The sequence below is a fragment of the Maniola hyperantus genome, chromosome 25 (genome assembly GCF_902806685.2).
Source record: "Maniola hyperantus chromosome 25, iAphHyp1.2, whole genome shotgun sequence".
In the NCBI taxonomy this organism is placed as follows: domain Eukaryota; kingdom Metazoa; phylum Arthropoda; class Insecta; order Lepidoptera; family Nymphalidae; genus Maniola; species Maniola hyperantus.
Window position 1 is genome coordinate 6,330,477 of NC_048560.1, and position 20,032 is coordinate 6,350,508.

Below are 20,032 nucleotides of genomic sequence, written 5' to 3' on the forward strand. Positions count from 1 at the left end.
GCGGATGCCTACGTCATAATAGCTATCTGCATGCCAAATTTCAGCCCGATCCGTCCAGTAGTTTGAGCTGTGCGTTGATAGATCAGTCAGTCAGTCAGTCAGTGACCCTTTCCTTTTATATATTTAGATTATTATAAAAATACAATGAAGAATAAAAAGCGTAAATATATTTTTAATCAAAATTAAAAAAAAAACCATTGCTAACCCTAGCACGAGTTGCGCATCTCGAAAACATTGATGAGTTTTCGTATTAAAAATTCAAAGTAAAAAGTACCTTATTATGCAGGTTTAAAGTTTAACTTTCTCCACCTGTACCTACTCGATCTCGTAATGGAGGTTCTAAAATATTACTGCTATATTGGGGGCGATTCTCTTGTACACAATCTCTAAACTAAACTAAATTAACAGGTCTAAATCAAGTGCCATCCTTTTCCGCAGACAACATTATGAAAGGGATAGCAATAGATTTAGGTGTGAAATTTTAGTTTAGTTTAGAGATTGTGTACAATGGAATTAGCAACATTGTGGCTAATTCCGTTGTACACAATCTCTAAACTAAACTAAAATGACACGTCTAAATCTATTGCTATCCCTTTCATAAAATGTTGCTTGCAGAAAAGAATTACATAACTTGCTTGCATAAAAAAAATTTAACAGAGAGAGAGAGCGCTATATATGTCCCGCAAATTGCTATTGCGCTGGAACCATGTCTTATTAAAATCGAAATGACGTCACTTTGACGTCAGCCGAAATAAAAATATACCATCAGCTCGAAACTACATTCTAGTGTTGACGTCACTAAAATGGCGGCCACGCGTATTAGCAATTTGCGGGACTTATACACATGTAGGCGTCATAATTTTTCTAGTAACTTCATTCGATTGCGCTTAACTGAAATACCACCAGTTAAATTATAATTATTATCCACTGTGCAACATGGTGAAAACTTTGCAATGCTTCAAAAATATCGTAAATAGTTTTGGACATTGTGATCTCTAAGTAGAAGGTCAGACTTTCCGCGGATGGGATATAATGCACTGGTATTTTTGGTTATCGGTTTCGCCTAGTCAATCTATTGCTGATAATATAAGGCAGTGTAATGGTAATCCCTCAGGCAACCACAGGCATGCCTAGAGGTTTTAGTGGACCAAAATTAATTAGTAAAAATTATAGATTAAAAAAACTAATGTTCAATAATTTATATAAAAAAATAGGTTTAGTTTTGTACTTTGTGTACTTAGTAAATAAAACTGATTGAATTCTAATAAGATTGTTTTATTTATTAATCCGGGGTTTTCGAGCTCTGTTTTAGTTTATAGATTTTGTATATTTTATTTTGTTTTTTTTTTTTTTTTTTTTAATATGGTAGGGTAAGGGCGTTTGTGCACTTATCCGTGATTTGACGGATCCGTGAAAAAAATACGAATTGAATGTACGTATTTGTATGACGGCCACTTCGAAGAATCACGGATACGAACCGAATACGAATGAGTGCACATGTATATTATGTTTTGCGCGTCCTATCTATTTAAAGCTGTGAGAGCCTAGTGGTTAGGACGTCCGCCTTCCAATCGGAGGTCGGGGGTACGATCCCGGGCACGCACCTATTTTCCTATCTATCCTAACTTTTCGGAGTTATGTTCGTTTAATATCACTTGCTTTAAAGGTGAAGGAAAACGTGAGGAAACCTGCATGCCTGAGAGTTCTCCATAATGTTCTCAAAGGTGTATGAAGTCTACCAATCCGCACATGGCCAGCGTGGTAGACTATGGCCAAAACCCTTCTCACTCTGAGAGGAGGCCCGTTCTCTGTAGTGAGCCGGCGATAGGTTGATCATGATGATGATACTTATCTAATTAGTATCTACCAGACGGGCTAAAAGTTAGTAAATAAAATAAAACCACAAAAATACATTTATTATTAAGATTTTATTTTAAAGTAGGCATACCATACAGTTTTGTTTTGTTATTAGGTACTTATTTTTATTTTATTTATACATTACAATATATTCATAGCCTATAATTCCAATGTCGATTTACAGCAATAATACCTATATTTTGTTATTAACGAACGTACGTTAAAATTGTTGCGCCCGTACACATTGGCCAAAAGAATTCGGCGAGTGTCGGCAAACGAGTAAACGCTGCTTGCTTATTGTGTTATTGTGTCAGCAAGACCCTTTGAGTGCCTGTCCACTGAAGCGGAGATGTGTATAGTTTACCAATCAGAGCTATATCAGATGACGGCATAAAAATGTCATGCTATATACAATTACGACAATCTGATTGGTCTGCTCAACTGCACATCTCCGCACCAGTGAACAGGCAGCCTTTGATGTTGATATGAAAACCAGTACAAGTCGACTAAGAGGGTTTGGCCAACGTACCTCCACCAGTGAACAAAATTGTAGGCAAAATTAGGATTGACATCATAGATAAAGAAAAAAAGCACTGTTTTATGCATAGAACTCTAAGGAACTTTTGTAAAGCATGCAAAAAATAAATCATGTTGCAATAAAACAAACTTAATTGTAAATTGTATAAAAAAACAATGTTGAATTTTGGCTTTTAATTCCGTAGGATTTCGGGTATATAAACCATAAATAAATAGGTAGGTACCAGGCGTTATTTTACTTATTTACTAAATAAGTATGTATTTTTTATACTTAGTAAGGATTTATCACATTGGTGAACGAACCTTCTCCATTAATGGGCATTTGCGTTTCGGCAAGCCAATGTACTTACGCAAAATGACCCTGTTCGCCGAATGCATTGGGCCAATGTCTACTAGACTCTTACATTATCATGGTACAAAGTCGAAATGATTCACTTTTATTAGAATCTTTACTTGCATTTTATTAGATTTTTTTTATATTTCGTTGTTCGCACACAGTTATTCTAAGGTTGAATTCCCACGGTGCGCGATAGCACGAGCAATGTAATTCAAGTTATTTGAAATGATACAGGCCTATGTTGGTAGAGGAGTCTCTTCCGAGCGCGCCTTATACCAACGAAGTTTGATTCTTATTATATGATTCAATATAAATATCGACCAATCAAACTTGAGTTTCGTTTCAAAATTCAAAATTTCATTGATGAAATTCTAGAAATTTCATCCTCATTATGATAAAGCCATCGCTGGCTGACTACTAAGCATGGGTCTCTTCTCAAAATGAGAAGGGATTGGCCATAGTCCACCACGCTGCCCAAGTGCGAATTGGGGGACAGATTAATTATAGGCACTATAGTTAGCCAATCAGAAGATTCAAGTTAACCACAAATTGTTGAAGTGAAACTTCTTTATTTAAAATAACGCGGCACCTGGTAACAAGCACCGTGAGAAACCACCATAAAGTTTCACCATAGTTTTTTGCCTTTACGGCTCTGGGTGCTAGCCCTTGTAAGCCTCACGAAAGAATTAAAAAATAACTCAGAATAACATTTCAAAGTCACTTAGATTTACAAAAGGAACTTCGACTTGATTCGCCCGCACGTTACTATTAAGTCACAACCACATTTCTCATTTTATGAAAAAAATACTTTAGATTTTTTTTATTCAATAAAATAATAAGCTAATTTGAGCAACGTTATAAATATGGAAGTGACAATAAAACGTTATTCATAAAAACATACTAGGTACAGTAAATGACTCACGATTTTATATGTCCAAAATTCACTAGATAGGTAAGTAGCAAATTATTGTTTTTTTAGTAGATTTTAAAAAAAAGGTGTTAAAAAAAAAAAAAAAAAAAAAAAAATATGGATGCATATTTTTCATTAATACTTTTTAAGTGACTTTTGAAACAAAACATACATATTGTTAGATAATATTTCTAATTAATTATTATCTACCTAGGTACATTCATTAAATAAAATACTCGGTAATACACCAAACTTGAATAAACCTTTTATAACTTGTAAAAATTATTATAAGTAATATTAAGGACCCACCCTGAAAAGTTAACGGTATTTTAAATCTGTTTATCTTGAAAACTACAATCACTATGACTTTAATATTTGGGTGTTAATTTTTTCGTCGTATAATTTCAGTTTCCATCGAAGGATAAATAATACAATTTTATTCTCGCATCGCATTTCACAAACGTTAGCCAATGGCAGCAAGCACTGAGTGTAAAAAGGCATAAGTAGGTTCTATTGAGCGTAATTAAAGCACACTCGTGTGACTAAAGGTCGAGATGGCAATCGGGGCATGAGGGGGACCACCCGCACGTCACCCGCACTCGCCTGCATCGGGTGAGTGCGGGGGCTGCGGGTGTGCGGGGCGTTCTCTTTCCGATTACCATCTCGACCTATTGCGGACTATAGGTACTTTGACTTTGCTTAGACTTAAGTGCCCCGTAAACGGTCAAACATGTTTGTCAAATATTACGTGTTTGTCAAATTATTTGACAAACTTAGGCTACTTGACTCATATCTAATTTCGTCCAATAAATCATTATTTATTATAGTATTTTGCTTAAGACAACGAAATATATCAATAACAATTATTAAAAACGCAGGATGGATATATAAATCCAATTTTAAAAAATACAGTTTTTATTTTTATTTGAAACGCAGAAAACGCTGTCAGCCATGATGTGACGTCATTAAATATGTAAACAAAGAAATGTCATCCCTATGTCACGCGGGGACTAACGTAGTATCCATATATATAAAATTTAGAGTCCTGACTAACTTATATATCAACGCACAGCCTAAACATCTAAACAGCTGGTCCTAGATACATGAAATTTGGTGGGTGTGTTCTTTGTAGGTAAAGAGAAGGTATCCACTAGGAAAGGATTTTTTGAAATTCCACCCCTGAGTGGGTTAAATGGAGGTTTGAAATTTATGAAGTCCACGCGGGCGAAGTCACGAGCATAAGCTAGTTTTTATATATTTCTAAAAACTCATAGTAAACGTAAAAAAATATCGTTTTCTCTTTATAAATTGAATAAGTTATTAAGTAAGACTTACAACAAAGTGATCTTTGCAAAAATAAATTTGGGTTGAAGTCGTTAGTCATATAGGATCCCTTTAAGCAAGTCTTCGCGTGTTACGTATATTTATTTCACTGGGCACTCTAATCCACAACTTTCCTGTGGTCTTTATCGATGCGTTTTTTACATTCTCGGATGATACAATAACGAAAATTACTATATTTTTCATGTACACTAGTATAGAAGTCATGTTTATTAAACTTTGGGAGGTTATGCTGTTGTTTACAAATGCATGACGTCAGAGCACAGATAATCTATCGGCCAAACATGGCCGACAGTGTTTTCACCTGTCTAAGAAAAATATATTTTTAAATGAAAGTTTTACGGTTTTTAGGGCGCAAAAAAATATAGTGTTAATTTTTTTGATATAATAGCACAAATATTAACCATTTAAGACCAACTTTAAAAAAGTGTCAAGTAGCCTATTTATATTTATATAATATTTATTTGACAAATTATAGACTAACTACGTGTTTGGCAAATTTGTTTGTCAAACATGCTTGAAGGTGGGAGGGGCGATGCACGCACAACAGACAGAAACGTTTAAGTGCGGAAACCAGCCCAGAATGAAGAAGAAGAAGATGCTTGAAGGTGTACGGCTGCGTTTGTCAAACAAACTACGTGTTTGGCAAATTTGATTGACGGCGTGTTTGAGAAACATGTTTAGCAGTTTACGGGGCACTTAAAGCTTCAGTAAAATTGAGATAGTTTTATGTCAGCGATATAGTGCCGTCTCGTTTTAACAATGTCTGAGCAAAGTCAAAGTAGGCTTGATAGATACCAAGCCTTAGATTAAGGAATTAAGGATTGGTGTCCGCTACGCTCCAAGCGCAGTCCACCACCAATCCTTATTTAAGTCTCAGGCTGAGTTTCTTGAGTCTTGACCACATACCTAGTGTCTTTCTACACACATGCGCTTATCGCCACCAACCAATAAAAGACATTTGCCGTGCGTGTAGATGCACCATAATACATGTTAAAATATATACATTAGGTACCTAATTGCTGCTGTTTGATACTTATAACCTAAGGTATTGGTGTCAACCACAGAATTCAGCATAGGAATAGAAGATACAGGAGTAAGAGCTTGATATTCGATCTAGAGATGTCTAGAGAAACATCAGTGCGCGTTATTGAAAAAAACAGACGAATTGCCATAGCGTTACAGTTAATAAAAAAATTAACATTACTTTTGATGCTAGATATATGCGGCTTTATTCTAAAGAGGAACAGTAAGTGTGTTGTCGATTTTAGCAATAATTTAGAAATTATTTAATATCTGTATAAGTACCTATGTTCCTTAATTGCGGCGACACGCTGTCCTGATATCAAAGACATCAGATATCATTTCTATTAGACCTCATTTAGAATTCTGTGGTAGAAACTGATATTTCTGAAACTCACAATTCATAGTATTATCGGTCCTATCTACCCCTTTAGCACTAAATATGTTATTAACACATTGCTACAATCGCAATTGTTGTTATTGGCTGAATTTATATGGTATTTTTGCTGTGACCGTGCGTTCTAGCCAATAGTGAGAGAGCGTCAGCCAATCAGAGTTGATTGCGATCGTCACACTGTAGCTGTCATACCATGATGCTAAGAGGGCAGGATTCTTTGATGTATTACTACATATTTTTATACAGTATGTTACATTGTTTGTTTTACTAGTCCACTGGAATTAAACTTTTCATTCGAAAATACATATATCACATGAAGTGCACTGACACTTCATGTGATTGTAAAAATATAAGTCACTGCACTGTATAGGCGTCACTGTCCATGTACCTACAGCGGACGGTTAAGTGCCACGTAAACGGTCAAACATGTTTGTCAAATTATTTGAACGTCTGTCGTGTTTGATGCGTTTGTCAAACAAACTACGTGTGTGTGCAAATTAGATTGACAGCGTGTTTGACAAACATGTTTGACCGTTTACGGGGCACTTTCCATCTAAGTGCGGTAAAGAAACAGAACAGCGGGAAACTATGAGTGCTGGGTATCCTTATGTAGTCGACATATAACTGTTAGGGTACCTATTTAAAATTTAGGGTAAGTACAAATTTGCTGACAAGTGATCATGCAGCCGGAGGATTTACTTATGTTTAATTCCAGAGGTCTATTATTCTATATCTATTTTTAATATATTATTTATATGAACGTCCGTTGTAATTGATAATTGCTATGAAATTCACTGGGAAATAGATATAAACATATTATATTGTGTTAATGATAAGTATATCTATATAAAATTATTATAAAATACATAAAATGTACACAATTCAACGATGCTCTCGAGTTAATAATAATATATTTCTATTTAAAAATTACTAATTTTAAGAGTTGATAGTGTTTCAGAAAGGTAAAATTGATATTGATATATAGAAAAATATATATCACTTGTGCGCGTTAAAATAATTGAATTTTTATTGAAAAGTTCATTTCACGGAAAGTATATAAAAATAAAATTTAATAAGTTACGTTAACTTTTAATCAAACTGTATTTTTGTAGAATTGGTATACCTACATTTAGTTTGGTAGAATATATTATATACTGTAGTTTAGTAGAATATACCTATATTTTAGTAAACTAAGTACCTGGGTAGTAATTACCTGACTATCTGAGATGTAGGCAATATTATCTTTATGCAGATCTTTCTTTTAACCCCTCGACTTGCTATTTCAATGAAATAATAAAGTACAAAGAAAATTCCTACTATACTACTAACTATATACCTTACCTAATAATTTTGTAACATATTTTCATGAATATCCGGACCTTAAATCTGTACTCTTATTTGATTTAAGCGCCCCTATATGGTATTTGAGTTAATAGAAATTAAACATCTGAAGTACTACCAACCCTTAAACGTAAATTAAAAAAAATACAGTTTTCAATAAAATATAAAAGCGTTATTTATTTTAGGAGCGTTCCAAGTAATTAACAATTATCATAATAATTAGGTACTTTGAGTTTTCTTGATAGCTATATATTTTATATAATATATTATAAAAAATCTTTAACGAAATGTTTTTCAAAGTATTTCTTTTAGTACATTGCTGACATATATACTTACAGTAGGTATAATAAAATGATAACATATATAAGACAGGTATTTTTAAACAAGAAATGGCACGAAAATGCAATAATAAAGTTTCGTCTTTACGTGAATTAAAAAAAAACATCACGATACCCTGTCATTTCATGCCTCAACAAAATATACATAAATGCATTACCATATTATGTAAATAAATTGGCACTACTCTGATAAAAACAAAACATAAATCAACCGAACCCTTTTAGTTTTCCTAAATTCTATCTTAAAATTTAATTAAAGCATTCATATATGTGATATACACACATTTCCATATAACATATACATAATATATATATTATGTTTAATAAAACTATGTTATATAATATGGCCTATGTCGTATGTATATATAATTATTATGTTAGCATTGTTTTAATGTGCCACTTTGATAAATCTATTTTGAAATTCCTATGTGAAATACTGAGCCTTAATAATATCGATCTTTTAATATTCAGACACCAACATTACCCAATGCATATTCTACATATCTAAATTTAACATAATATAATTATGGTTTTTTTTATATACAGGGTGGAAACGATACATAAGTATACGCAGGACTTTATTTTCTTAAAAATAACATTCATTTAAAAAAGTTACTCGGTGACGTTATTAATTCTCAAAAAAGATCACACGACTTTGCTAAATAACTTATCAATTCGACAGATTACAGATCCTTAGTTTGTTTTTTAATTGGTTTTATTAATATCGGCTGTTTGAGTATTTTATACACGCTGAAATTTTGATGGTTGTTTTCCCGAAGCGAAATGATTTTGTCGTGGTATTACTATCGATTTATAAATAAAAAAAATTATTAGAGTCAAAAATGTCAAATTTACAATCGAGAAAAACAAAAATCGAATGAGACCAATAGTGATACCGCGTGCGTGCAGGCTAGTTTATGCCGTATCACTACGCGCGAGAGATTATTTTGCTCTAAACTTTTTCACTTTATTGGCAGCGCGATTCGAGTGGATGTACCTACCTACTATTCACGTTACGTCTAAGGCGGTACTATTGTTTCTCACACTTTCGAGTTGTCGATTTTTTTTTATTTCATAACAAAAACATTTTTATTTTTTAAGTTTAACTCAAAATTTCGATAATACTACTGAGGGCATTTCGTTCTGCCGCGGGAAGACAACCACTAAAATTTCACCGTGTATACCTAATTTTATTTTTTCACGTGGTTTTGAATATCTATTTTATAACTAACTATTTTATACTCATAGAGAAAATAATCGCTTCCGCATACCTATTTAACATTTCCATCGTCTATAACTAACCTGGGGCGGATTTACATAAAACACTACGTAATTTATTTACAAATATCAAAGCGCGTCTGTCTATCTTGGTACCTACTATTGTTATGATTTCTGGACCAAAAATATCAGTAGGTAGCTTTTTATAAAAACATTTATCTTAATACATTAAAAATCATTTCTATACATTTAATTCGAATGTCATTATACCTAATAACAGCGTTTATTTATTGTATTTGTAATTAAATAAAATTTAATTTGGTCTATTTTTATTCGAGTTTATTAAGAAAACGCTGAAAATGAAAGAGCTCTATTTAGAACTTTCAAGTGCTGCAACATTGAATTTCGAAATAATCCCGGAAAATTTAATTTTGAATAAAATTCAGTCTAATTTTATAGGAGTAATATTTTAATGATTGAAAAAATTGAATCGATGTTCGATTGTTTAAATCTTGCTACCAAAGCGAATCCAAATGTATAAAAATACAAATTAACAACAACTAATTCTGTCGGAATAAATAGATACGTAGAAAAATCTATATTATTATTTATTTAATTATTTATTTATTGTACTAAATTGGCAACAGATTGAGCAAATTGAGCAATCATATAATGAACTATTTATAAATACTAAGCATTAGAAGCCATTTTGAAATTAAACTTTTTTTTTAAATAACTTAAGGAACAATTTACAGATTAAAAATTACAAAATATCAAAACAAACAACGGTTTATAGATAAAGATCACACTCAAAAGTTTTTATTGTTCATTGAACCAAATAAGTATTAGTATATTGTTCATATATTTATTAATATTAATATTTACATTAAGCTGATTGTCCTAATTTTTTTATTAAAAACGAGTCTTTCAAACGGCGACACTACACTGCACCACAACCAACAACTTTTTTTTTATAAAACGTTCGACAGCGGCCATTTTGTTCCTAACAACTAATTTCTGTTTCACCGTAATCTCCATTGCTAGTTTTGCTACCCTGTTTTATAATTTTTTTACCGTTTCCAACAACGATTTCGGAGAACGCGTTATTTTTTTGGTTTTTCTGATTGTTCAGAAGATTTTGCGCGTTACTTCCCGAACTGGATGACGCATTATCACTGTCAGCATAAGGAACATCTGTCATAGGACCGTTGAGTAAACTTGCTGCTGAATTTGACTGCTTCAATTTGCCCTTTTCTTCTTTCTCAGGCTCTTTTGGGGATTGCAAATCGTGAATGACTGCTTTCTTAGGGTCTATTTGTATCGTTTTTGACTCTGAAAGTTTGTTTGGCGTAACAACATTTATGTATGGGGGTAGAACTTTCGTCGAGTTCATCGTGGTTAGATTGACTGATCCGCTATTTTTCTTGAGAGCATTTAGGTTTTGTTCTAGCTGAGCGGCATCTAGACAGAATGGTTTGGCTTTGGGGAGAAGTTTCGGTGGTGGGTCTCTGTTATTCCAAGCGTTTATTCGAGGGGGATCTGGAGACGCGATCGGCGCAGACTTTCTCTCCGGTGCGAGGGTATTTTTATTCGTTTTGTCTATTATCGTCGTCTCTATTGCCTGCGACAATATGTTTTCTGGTGGTTTCGGCGATGTGGGCGTTATGCTGATCAGTTTTTCGACCTGTGAGTGAAATAAAAGATATAAGTAATACATAGATTCAAATATGTGGTAAAAAGAACTAGTAAATCTGATTTATATAAAGTAATAATAAAATCAATTAAATAAACATTTGCTGTTTTACAACATCGTCATCAAACGATAGATGTCAACTGTTGGACATAATCTGATTGGTCGAAAACACGTCTTCGCTTCGCTCAGCTTCAGGCGCAATGCACTTTTAGATATCCATAGAGGAATTAAATTAGAATAGTAACTTACAACAGGTCCTGGTTCGATGGTTTACGCGGTATCGAACTATGTTACTGCTCGGTCTGCCCTCAATTAAAGAAGTCTCCCATATGACCGGTCTGTCGTCCGTCTCAGATGCCGTATTCTCGTCCATCGATGCGCATTTTACAGAGCTTAGTAGAATTACTTACAACAGGCCCGGGCTCGATGGTCGACGCGGTATCGACGATGTTACTGCTCGGTCTGGTCTCGGTGAAGGAGGTCTCCCATATGACCGGTCTGTCATCCGTCTCAGATGCCGTATCCTCGTCCATCGATGCGCATTCCACAGAGCTTAGCAATCTGTTGGGGAATAAAGAGTCCGAATAATAATAATGGATTAGAGAAACCGTGATAACATAGAAGAAATAAAAAGTAAATCATAAAAATAAAATGATAAAAATTTAAAATAGTGATTGCAAATTATAGGATAGGGTTCGCTAAGTGTGCGCAGTACGCGTCCCTAATAAGCGTAATTAACGACGATTGATAGCAAATTGCCTCAACTTTTGTTGTTTCGAAAACGTTAAAACCGTATAATTTGATAAATTTACTTTTTTTAGGGTTCCGTACCTCAAAAGAAAAAACGGAACCCTTATAGGATTACTTTGTTGTCTGTCTGTCGGTCTGTCAAGAAACCTACAGGGTACTTCCCGTTGAACTAGAATCATGAAATTTGGCAGGTACGTAGATCATTTAGGGAAAAATCTGAAAACCGTGAATTTAGGGTTAGATCACACAAAAAAAAATTAAATTGTGGTCATGAATTAATAATTAGTATATTCAACTTTCGAAGTGAGTGACTATATCAAATGGGGTATCATATCAAGGGTTTTCACCTGTACATTCTAAAACAGATTTTTATTTATTTTTATACATCATAGTTTTTGAATTATCGTGCAAAATGTCGAAAAAATACGACTGTAGTACGGAACCCTCATTGCGCGAGCCTGACTCGCACTTGGTCGGTTTTTTTTTACATTTTGACTAAGTAATACGCTAGTATGCCCCGTGTTCGTACCATTGACGTTGTCTATAATATTATATAATATCACCAAAATTCTGTACATATCGCGGTTGGTAACTGAAGCTAGTCCATATTTTTTGCCTGTGATGTTGGAATGTTGCCATATTTTTGTGACGTGCCGAGTTGTGGGGTGTTGTTACCTGTCAGTGGAGTTAGACGGCAGAAACGTCGTGTTGTTCCTTGTCTCGGCTGAAGCAGTAGAAACGTCGCGCTTTGCGCTCCCGCCCAGCGATGCCATTGGAATGTTGCCATATTCTTGTGATGCTGCCGAGTTTTAGGATTTATCGTTATTATTTTTAATAAAAAATATTCGCTTAAAAATATGTATTTAATTTTTTTACCCTCGCCTGTAAGTTATAAGTATTATAAACAGGTGAATTGACAATAAATGAGGCATTTTGTACGTTCTCCTACAAAACTTAAGTTTTAGAGCTGAAGATTAATTTACTTAGGCTTCTACTTTTCCTTTTACTTATTTATTTTTCATCGTACTATTGCAAGCTATATAATTTGAGGTAAAAGATGTGTGAATAAGTACTTACCTTTCAGAAGAGGTTGAAATTGTGAATCCACCATTTCTAATTTCTCCTGTGCCGCCGTTAGCGCTTTGCTATGAGGCACCAACGGATCCGTTGAGCTAAAACAAACTTGCGTTATTTTGTGCCCAACTCTACTCAAGCTTCCAAACATTTGTGTATGTTGGACGACCCAAAAATACTCTGTGTTACAGTTACTGTAGCTATATTTCTTTGTGTTCCTGGTACAATGATTTTTTATGATTATGATTATTTATCTATTGTTATCGTTATCATATTGCTCGGGATTTATGAATTTACCTGATCGAAAGCCATACCCGTAATTTCTTGAGGTTTTTAAAATATTTAAGTGTAATGTCTATTTAATACATAAACATGGAAATCTTTATTTGGATTTAAAAAGGGATAAACTAAAAGTTAAAAAAACTTGAAATCAAAACTAAAATAAATTATATTAAATTTAAAACCTCGTCGAGACCACCAACCGTCTTAATTGTGTATTTGTGAGTTGTCCAACAATATTTTGCTTTGTTCCATCTCCTTAAAAATTCTAATTCTATTTTTATCAGAGCTTTATTTAATGCGTATTTCATAAATTTTGATTTTATCAATTGTTATTTAGAAGAAAATCGACAGGGTTCGGGCTCACTATGCATGCTGCTCGTCTTTAGAGTAATTGTAAAGTTAATTTTGAGGGTATTTCTAAATTTTCCCTTAATTTCCGATAGATAAACCATTGTTTTTTTTTTCAATAAATAAACCATTGTTTTTATAACAGGTCTACTTTACTAATGCTTTAAGAGTTAAAGTAATGAATTTTAGGATTTTTTTAAATTACAGCAATCAGAAGCGGGATAAGTCTTCCAAATTAAAATTAAAATCTTATTTATTTAACGCATTAATTTATATTTAAGTATATTATTGTTTTACGGGAAAATTTAGAACAGTTATCTTTGAAATAGGTTTGTTAATTGGCTTCAATTCAAAGTATTTTTTACCGACCAAGGTCCATTCTCTATTTAGATGGTTACATATACATTTGAAAATTTTCATAAAGTCTATTACTAATTAAAATATCGCCTGTTGCTTATTTTACCATTTATTTCAAAGATAACCAAAATAATTGCTCAAATTTTTAGTTATTACAACATCCACTTAACTTTTTAAAGGGTACCTACACATGAACTTCCGTTAGAGTTTTAGTTAAGAAATAAAATGAATGTTAAATAGAATAGGAGACTGGCTGTCATACATATTTTTATACTACATATAATAAATAACTCTGCATATATGATTTTTTTTTTGAACTTATAACTTATAAAGAAATATAAGCTATACAAAAAAAATGTCGACTTCAAAAGTAAAAGTAATATAATTTTATATTTTTCTTTTATTTATTATGTCTACCTTTTTCCACGACTTCATCCCGGTAGATTTAGATTTTTTTGAAAGGAATTTCTTAAAAGGCTACGTTACTACGTTATAGAGAGAACGTAAGACATTATTTTGATGTTTGTAGACTGCTGTGTGTAGTTTGAGCTGTTCATTGATGTCAGTCAGCCTTTATCCATTTCTTCTATATTATACTTAGATAGTATAAAAAATGAATAGATAGATTTATTTTTATAATCGATCATCGAGCCAGCCAATCGGAAGTCATGTGGTCATCAAATTGCAAAGCTAGCTCCTCAGGCCTGATTAAAAAAAATGTGACAGCCAATCTCCGTGAACTCGTTACCTATCGTCAGCCGGCTGGTCCTGGCGCGACAGGGGCACGAGGTAGTCGCCCGCGGAGCGCTGCCAACACAGCGAGGTAAGCCACAGGGAGACCAACATTACAACTTTACACACCACATTAGTTTTTTTTCAAGTAACATGGTAATGATCATCATTTTTACAGCTAACACCGAAAAATTATTAAATATACTGCTGACTATAAACAAACCACCTCTTTTTATTACACAATATGGTAAGAATTCTTCAAGAAAAATACTAATTTTTATACTTAATCTTTACTCAATACCTATCCATAATTACGATAAGAATTTATTCTATATACTAATTATAATATAAATATCTAAATAAAAACAACTCTACATATTTACTATATATTTTATAAAGTATATAAAGACTGACTTTTGTAAAATAAATTTACAATATTTCCGGGAAATCTTAACTGAATATGGCAACCCTTGCACTTTTTAATGTTTCCCGCCATAATAGTTTTAACGAAGGTCTGGTGACTGAATGTATTTTTGAAACCAGAGTAACAGACTAAACTCGCTAGCTATAACATTGTTCTCCTAGAAAGAGACAGAAAACGATATAATAATTTCGTCTATATTATTTAGACCGTGGATGTGTTTTACGCATGTTATAATCTCCCTGAGTCTATTCCACTTCAGGTCTAAGCGTGCATTAAAATAGGTTCGGGATTTTGTAAAAAAAACATTTATACATATGCTCTGATATAAAAAATAAAAAAATTGCTTTTTTTATTCTGGCTTCCAGGTGTGCCATATTAGAGAAAAATGCTTCTTTTTACAAAAACCCGTACTAAGAATAGAGGTAAAAAATAAAGAAAATACAGGTAAAGATTCCCGCCATAGCTACTAGGCAAGTAAACACTCAATTTTTGGAAATATTTCGGAGAAAAGAGATTCTTTGTAATGTAGCCCCTTGACACCTGAGTTTTATATATGAAGCGAGAATGAATGATTGATGAAAAAAAATATTAAATCCCAAATTACGATGAATGAAAAAATCCATGCAATATTATCTTGACAAATGATTTTTTCTCAACATTTCAATGAATCTCTTTCTAGACTACAGGGGGTTTCTAATTCTCTACGCGATTTTCATTCCGGGAGAGGGGGTAAAGTTAAAAAAAATAAAAATATGGTATAGTATGATCATGCGGCACTCGCAAGCACGGTTTTTAAAAACCACTGGTTCACTAACACCGAAACTTTAAATTTAGAAAAAATGTTTTTTAATATAAATATAAATAATCCAGTTACTTGCTTCTAGTAGCCAGAGCGAAAACATTTGGAAAAAGAAAAAAATAGTTATAAATTAGCACACTTTTAAATGTCATTTTTATTCTTGAATCTGTTGATACAATAATAATTATTATTATTATTGTAAAATGAAGGGATAGGTTCTTATTTTTACAGATATTTCATGTTATGGTGTTGATCAATAGAATAGAGAAAAAATAATTATAATGGTAGGTGGACATTATAATTATTTTTTCTCACTATTATTTTAATTATATGGTTAAGTCGGTTAAGTCATTTAAAATAGCATGTCCAATATAATTAAACCTACTTAAATAAGTTTAAGTAGTTCTAACAAAAGTTGGTATTATTGGTCCTTCAGAACTTCTTTCCAACAACGTTCGCATTATAGGTACGTCCGTATTTAAAATGGCTGCCAAACAAAACATCTGTCTTACGGCCGTCATCTTTAATGAATGTGACTCAATCAATGTAAGACCTACGTGTATAATACCCACATTCCAGCGAATAAACCGTCATTTTATTATTTTAATAAACAGTCATTTTATTATTTTAATGTCTTTTAAATTACCAAGTTTGCCACAGATTAATAATAATCTATTTTTTACTTATTACCTACGTTTACCAACTAATTTTCAAAAAATTTACTAGGTATGGTAAGTCCTTTTCATGAAAGAAGTCCCGCGGTGATTTTTGGAACTAAATTTGACTGGTCGGCCATGTTGTCGTTATTCGATGTTATCAAGTTCGATTGTTGTGGTAGATTTTTGAGAGTTTTTAACTAGCTTAGTGCATTTTAAAGATTGTTTACAATGACAACAAAAGTTTTTTACTCATAAATGGCAACATTATGTCACGCGAGTACAGCGCTGCGTCTGGGGGACTTCTTTCATGAAAAGGACTTTAACTATGTGATTTATTTCAATCGCCTAACTGATGTAGGTAGGTACTTACACGCATTTTTTTAAAATTTATGTAAGTAGGTAGGTACAGTACGTGGCAGAAAGTAATGTAGGTACATCGGCCTTTAGAATGACATTTTGGCTTTGTAGAGCGTTGTCTCTGTCACTCATACCCATATGACGTTTTGTCGTTTTATTGCATAATTTTATTTTAAAAGGAAACAACGATATATTAATTTATTGATCAACACCATAACAATAATGACTATAATGTAGGTAGAAGGGGTTGTACGTTGTACGTGTGTGGTGGTGTGACTTACCTGCGGGCCGTTGGGCTCGGTGAAGGCCTCCAGTGGGCCGAGCAACGATCGCAGCATCGGGAGCTGCGCGTTTGTTATCTCTGGGTCCTATTCATTAAAAAAAAGTTTTAAAAACATGACATTTTTGCTTCAGGTTTTTTTGTTCAATTTAATATTTAATTCAATTTAATTAATGTAAGTAGAAATATTTACATAATATCTAAACATGTTCTAAGTATCAAGTTTACTTTAATCAACAAAAAGTATGGTCCTTTTTGTGACCTTATAATTTAGCGTTACATGATGGGTACCATGAACCTTTTTAGGGTTCCGTACCTCAAAAGGAAAAACGGAACCCTTATAGGATCACTTTGTTGTCTGTCTGTCTGTCAAGAAACCTACAGGTTACTTCCCGTTGACCAAGAATCATGAAATTTGGCAGGTAGGTAGGTCTTATAGCAGACATACGGGTAAAAATCTGAAAACCGTGAATTTGTGGTTACATCACACAAAAAAAAAATTATGGTCATGAACTAATAATTAGTGTATTCAATTTTCGAAGTATGTAAGATAATTATATCATTTTATATAATGGCCAGAAGCCTTGAGAAGAGACCCGTGCTCTGTAGTGAGCCGGCGATGTGTTAATCATGATGATGATGATTATTTAAAAGTGGAAGGGAAAACTGATGCCGGAGGGTAGTTTCATATCAGCTGTATGTGTCATACAGTTGGGCTGTAGAGTGTAGATCTTCTTGTTATTTTCTTTCTTATTCCTTTTTTCTTTCTTTCTTTCTTTCTAATTTTGGGAAATACTTTCCTGCACGAATCTCGTGAGCCTGTCGAACATTTGTGCGAAAGAAGGCCGCTCCGACGGCGCGGGGTTCCAACACTCGCACATCAGCCTGTACACCTCACCGGGACACCCTGTATATGAAGACGTTACAAGTAGGATGGTGCTCGAAAAACGAAACTACAGCTGAATACTGGAAACCATTATTATTGTAAAATAGCAGAAGCCCGCGACTTCAACCACGTGGTTTTATAGGTTTTATTAAATCCCGTCGGAAGTCTTTGATTTTCCTGGATAAAAAGTTCTTACTTACCCCATATCACTTTTTAGATCTTTGACTAAGTATATCTATCCAAAAAATCACGTTGATCCGTTGCTCCGAACTGTGGTTTGTTGGTTGAAGGACAAATGAACAAATAAACACACTTTCGCATTTATAATAATTATGGGATCTTTGAGATTGTTGTGGGACCTTTCTAGACAGGGCGCCTTTGGAAACCCTCGTAGTTTAGCTGTTTTAAGTTTAAGTAATAATCAAAACATTATTATTATCACCTTTATTTATTTATCTTTATGGTATACGATACGGTATTAGAAATATCTACCCTCATCTGTTAGGTTATATAATAATATCACGATTAAATAAATCGTGATATTATGGTAGATAATGTATAGATTGATACCTACATTGCGAATAGGTTGCCTAGCTAAATCACGTGCGGTCTCTGCAGATAAAAAATAAATGTTTTCGATCGACTTCCCTGATTAGTTATTTATGAAAGTCAAGCATCAGCTGAAAGGATATACTCCAAGGAGTTGAAAAAATAAAGGTTGCCTACTTTCCCCTTTGCGTAACTATTCGGTTGCCAGGTATAAATTGGTAGGTATTCCTTTATCTTGACGACCAAAAAGTGTATAACGGTACTTAACTACATAATTTGAAATTCACCTCCCTAAACATTAAAATGAAGACATACTTAGTGCTCAAGGTTCCTAAGTTTAGGACTAGAGTGTAGATCTTACCGTGAGGCCGTTCCAGCCTGCCACCTCCAGAGACCATCTGCATGACCTCTCTGTTGGCGCAACCTGTATACGGCATTATGCCTAAAGAGAACACCTCCCATAGCAATACGCCGTATGACCTGCAACCAAGACAAAGGCATTAATTAAGGCATTTTGAATAATGCCCGGGAAAGTGTACGTGAGGAGGTATGGACTGGTTGTGGATTGAACCGAGGAATTTCCTGTAGTTTGGAAGAGGGAGGGGAAAGAGAGGTGTGAGGGGTGACGGGGAGAGAAGTTCTGAGAGGAATACGAGCTATCGCCTAACGCACCGCAACTCTGCACCACGATGCAGCGAGTTGCGGTGCGTTTTAAAATCCGTGAATTTAAAAATCTATGGAAATCCTGTGCGGAATTAATTCCACAATGCGCACGCAAAATAAAATGTACGGAAATTTACCGTGGTGTCCTAAGCTAGCTCTAAAAGGAGATGGGGCGTTGTCAGCGAGGGAATTGTAAGGGAGGAGTTGTGAGGGGGAGGACATCCAACAAGAGGGAGGGGGCAGTACTAAGGGCGACGAGGAGGGGGACATTTGTTTGTGAGGGGGAGATGAAGAAGTTCTGAAAAAAGAACGAAGTTACCCTCCGACGTCGTCAAGCCCTTGGGGTCAAACCCAAACTTTCCTTCACCACCGATGGCACTGTAACGGCCAGTAGGGCCAGCAGTATAACACAGTCAGAAAGAAAAAAGAAGGTGGAGATCCTAAGCTGCGTTTGGTAGGCGTGCTGGCGTAGGGTAGCCATTAAAGCGTAGCTCTAGAGAATGCTAAAATTGTAGGTATATCCATGTCTCGCGCGCGAAACTCACCAGACATCCGTCTTGACAGTGAAGATGCCGTCAATGTAGGCCTCGGGCGGCATCCACTTGATGGGCAACATGGCCTTGCCGCCCTTCTTGTAGTAGTCGGAGCGGTAGATGTCCCGCGCCATCCCGAAGTCGGCTATCTTCACCACGCGGCCCGGCCCGCGTGACGTCAGCAGGCAGTTGCGAGCTGCGATATCCCTGGGGAGACAAGAACATCCTATCGGTACCCTATTATGCTTATATGAGTTTTCTTAATCAGCTTTATTAAGTATTTTAGATAAATACATAGATGTAGAATGTAGATAGCTCAAAGAGAAAGACAGATATCGTCGATTCAA

At 34.3% G+C, this 20,032-nt stretch overlaps 1 protein-coding gene and 1 long non-coding RNA gene across 2 annotated transcripts in view; one reads left to right on the forward strand and one right to left on the reverse strand.

Moving 5' to 3' along the window:
• Positions 1-16,657, forward strand: part of LOC138404081 (uncharacterized) — an 87,942-nt gene extending 71,285 nt beyond the window's left edge. Inside the window, exon 3 of the long non-coding RNA XR_011238189.1 lies at positions 16,495-16,657. This is a non-coding gene — a long non-coding RNA (uncharacterized lncRNA). The remainder of the gene's footprint in view (positions 1-16,494) is intronic.
• Positions 3,746-20,032, reverse strand: part of Alk (Anaplastic lymphoma kinase) — a 42,805-nt gene continuing 26,518 nt past the window's right edge. Inside the window, exons 21-29 of the mRNA XM_069507075.1 lie at positions 19,698-19,892; positions 18,851-18,969; positions 17,853-17,961; positions 17,056-17,140; positions 14,552-14,610; positions 12,820-12,914; positions 12,418-12,541; positions 11,403-11,553; positions 3,746-10,983 (exon numbers count right to left, since the gene is read on the reverse strand). Of these exons, the coding sequence (XP_069363176.1) occupies positions 10,303-10,983; positions 11,403-11,553; positions 12,418-12,541; positions 12,820-12,914; positions 14,552-14,610; positions 17,056-17,140; positions 17,853-17,961; positions 18,851-18,969; positions 19,698-19,892 (1,618 nt within the window). The 3' untranslated portion in view covers positions 3,746-10,302. The remainder of the gene's footprint in view (positions 10,984-11,402; positions 11,554-12,417; positions 12,542-12,819; positions 12,915-14,551; positions 14,611-17,055; positions 17,141-17,852; positions 17,962-18,850; positions 18,970-19,697; positions 19,893-20,032) is intronic.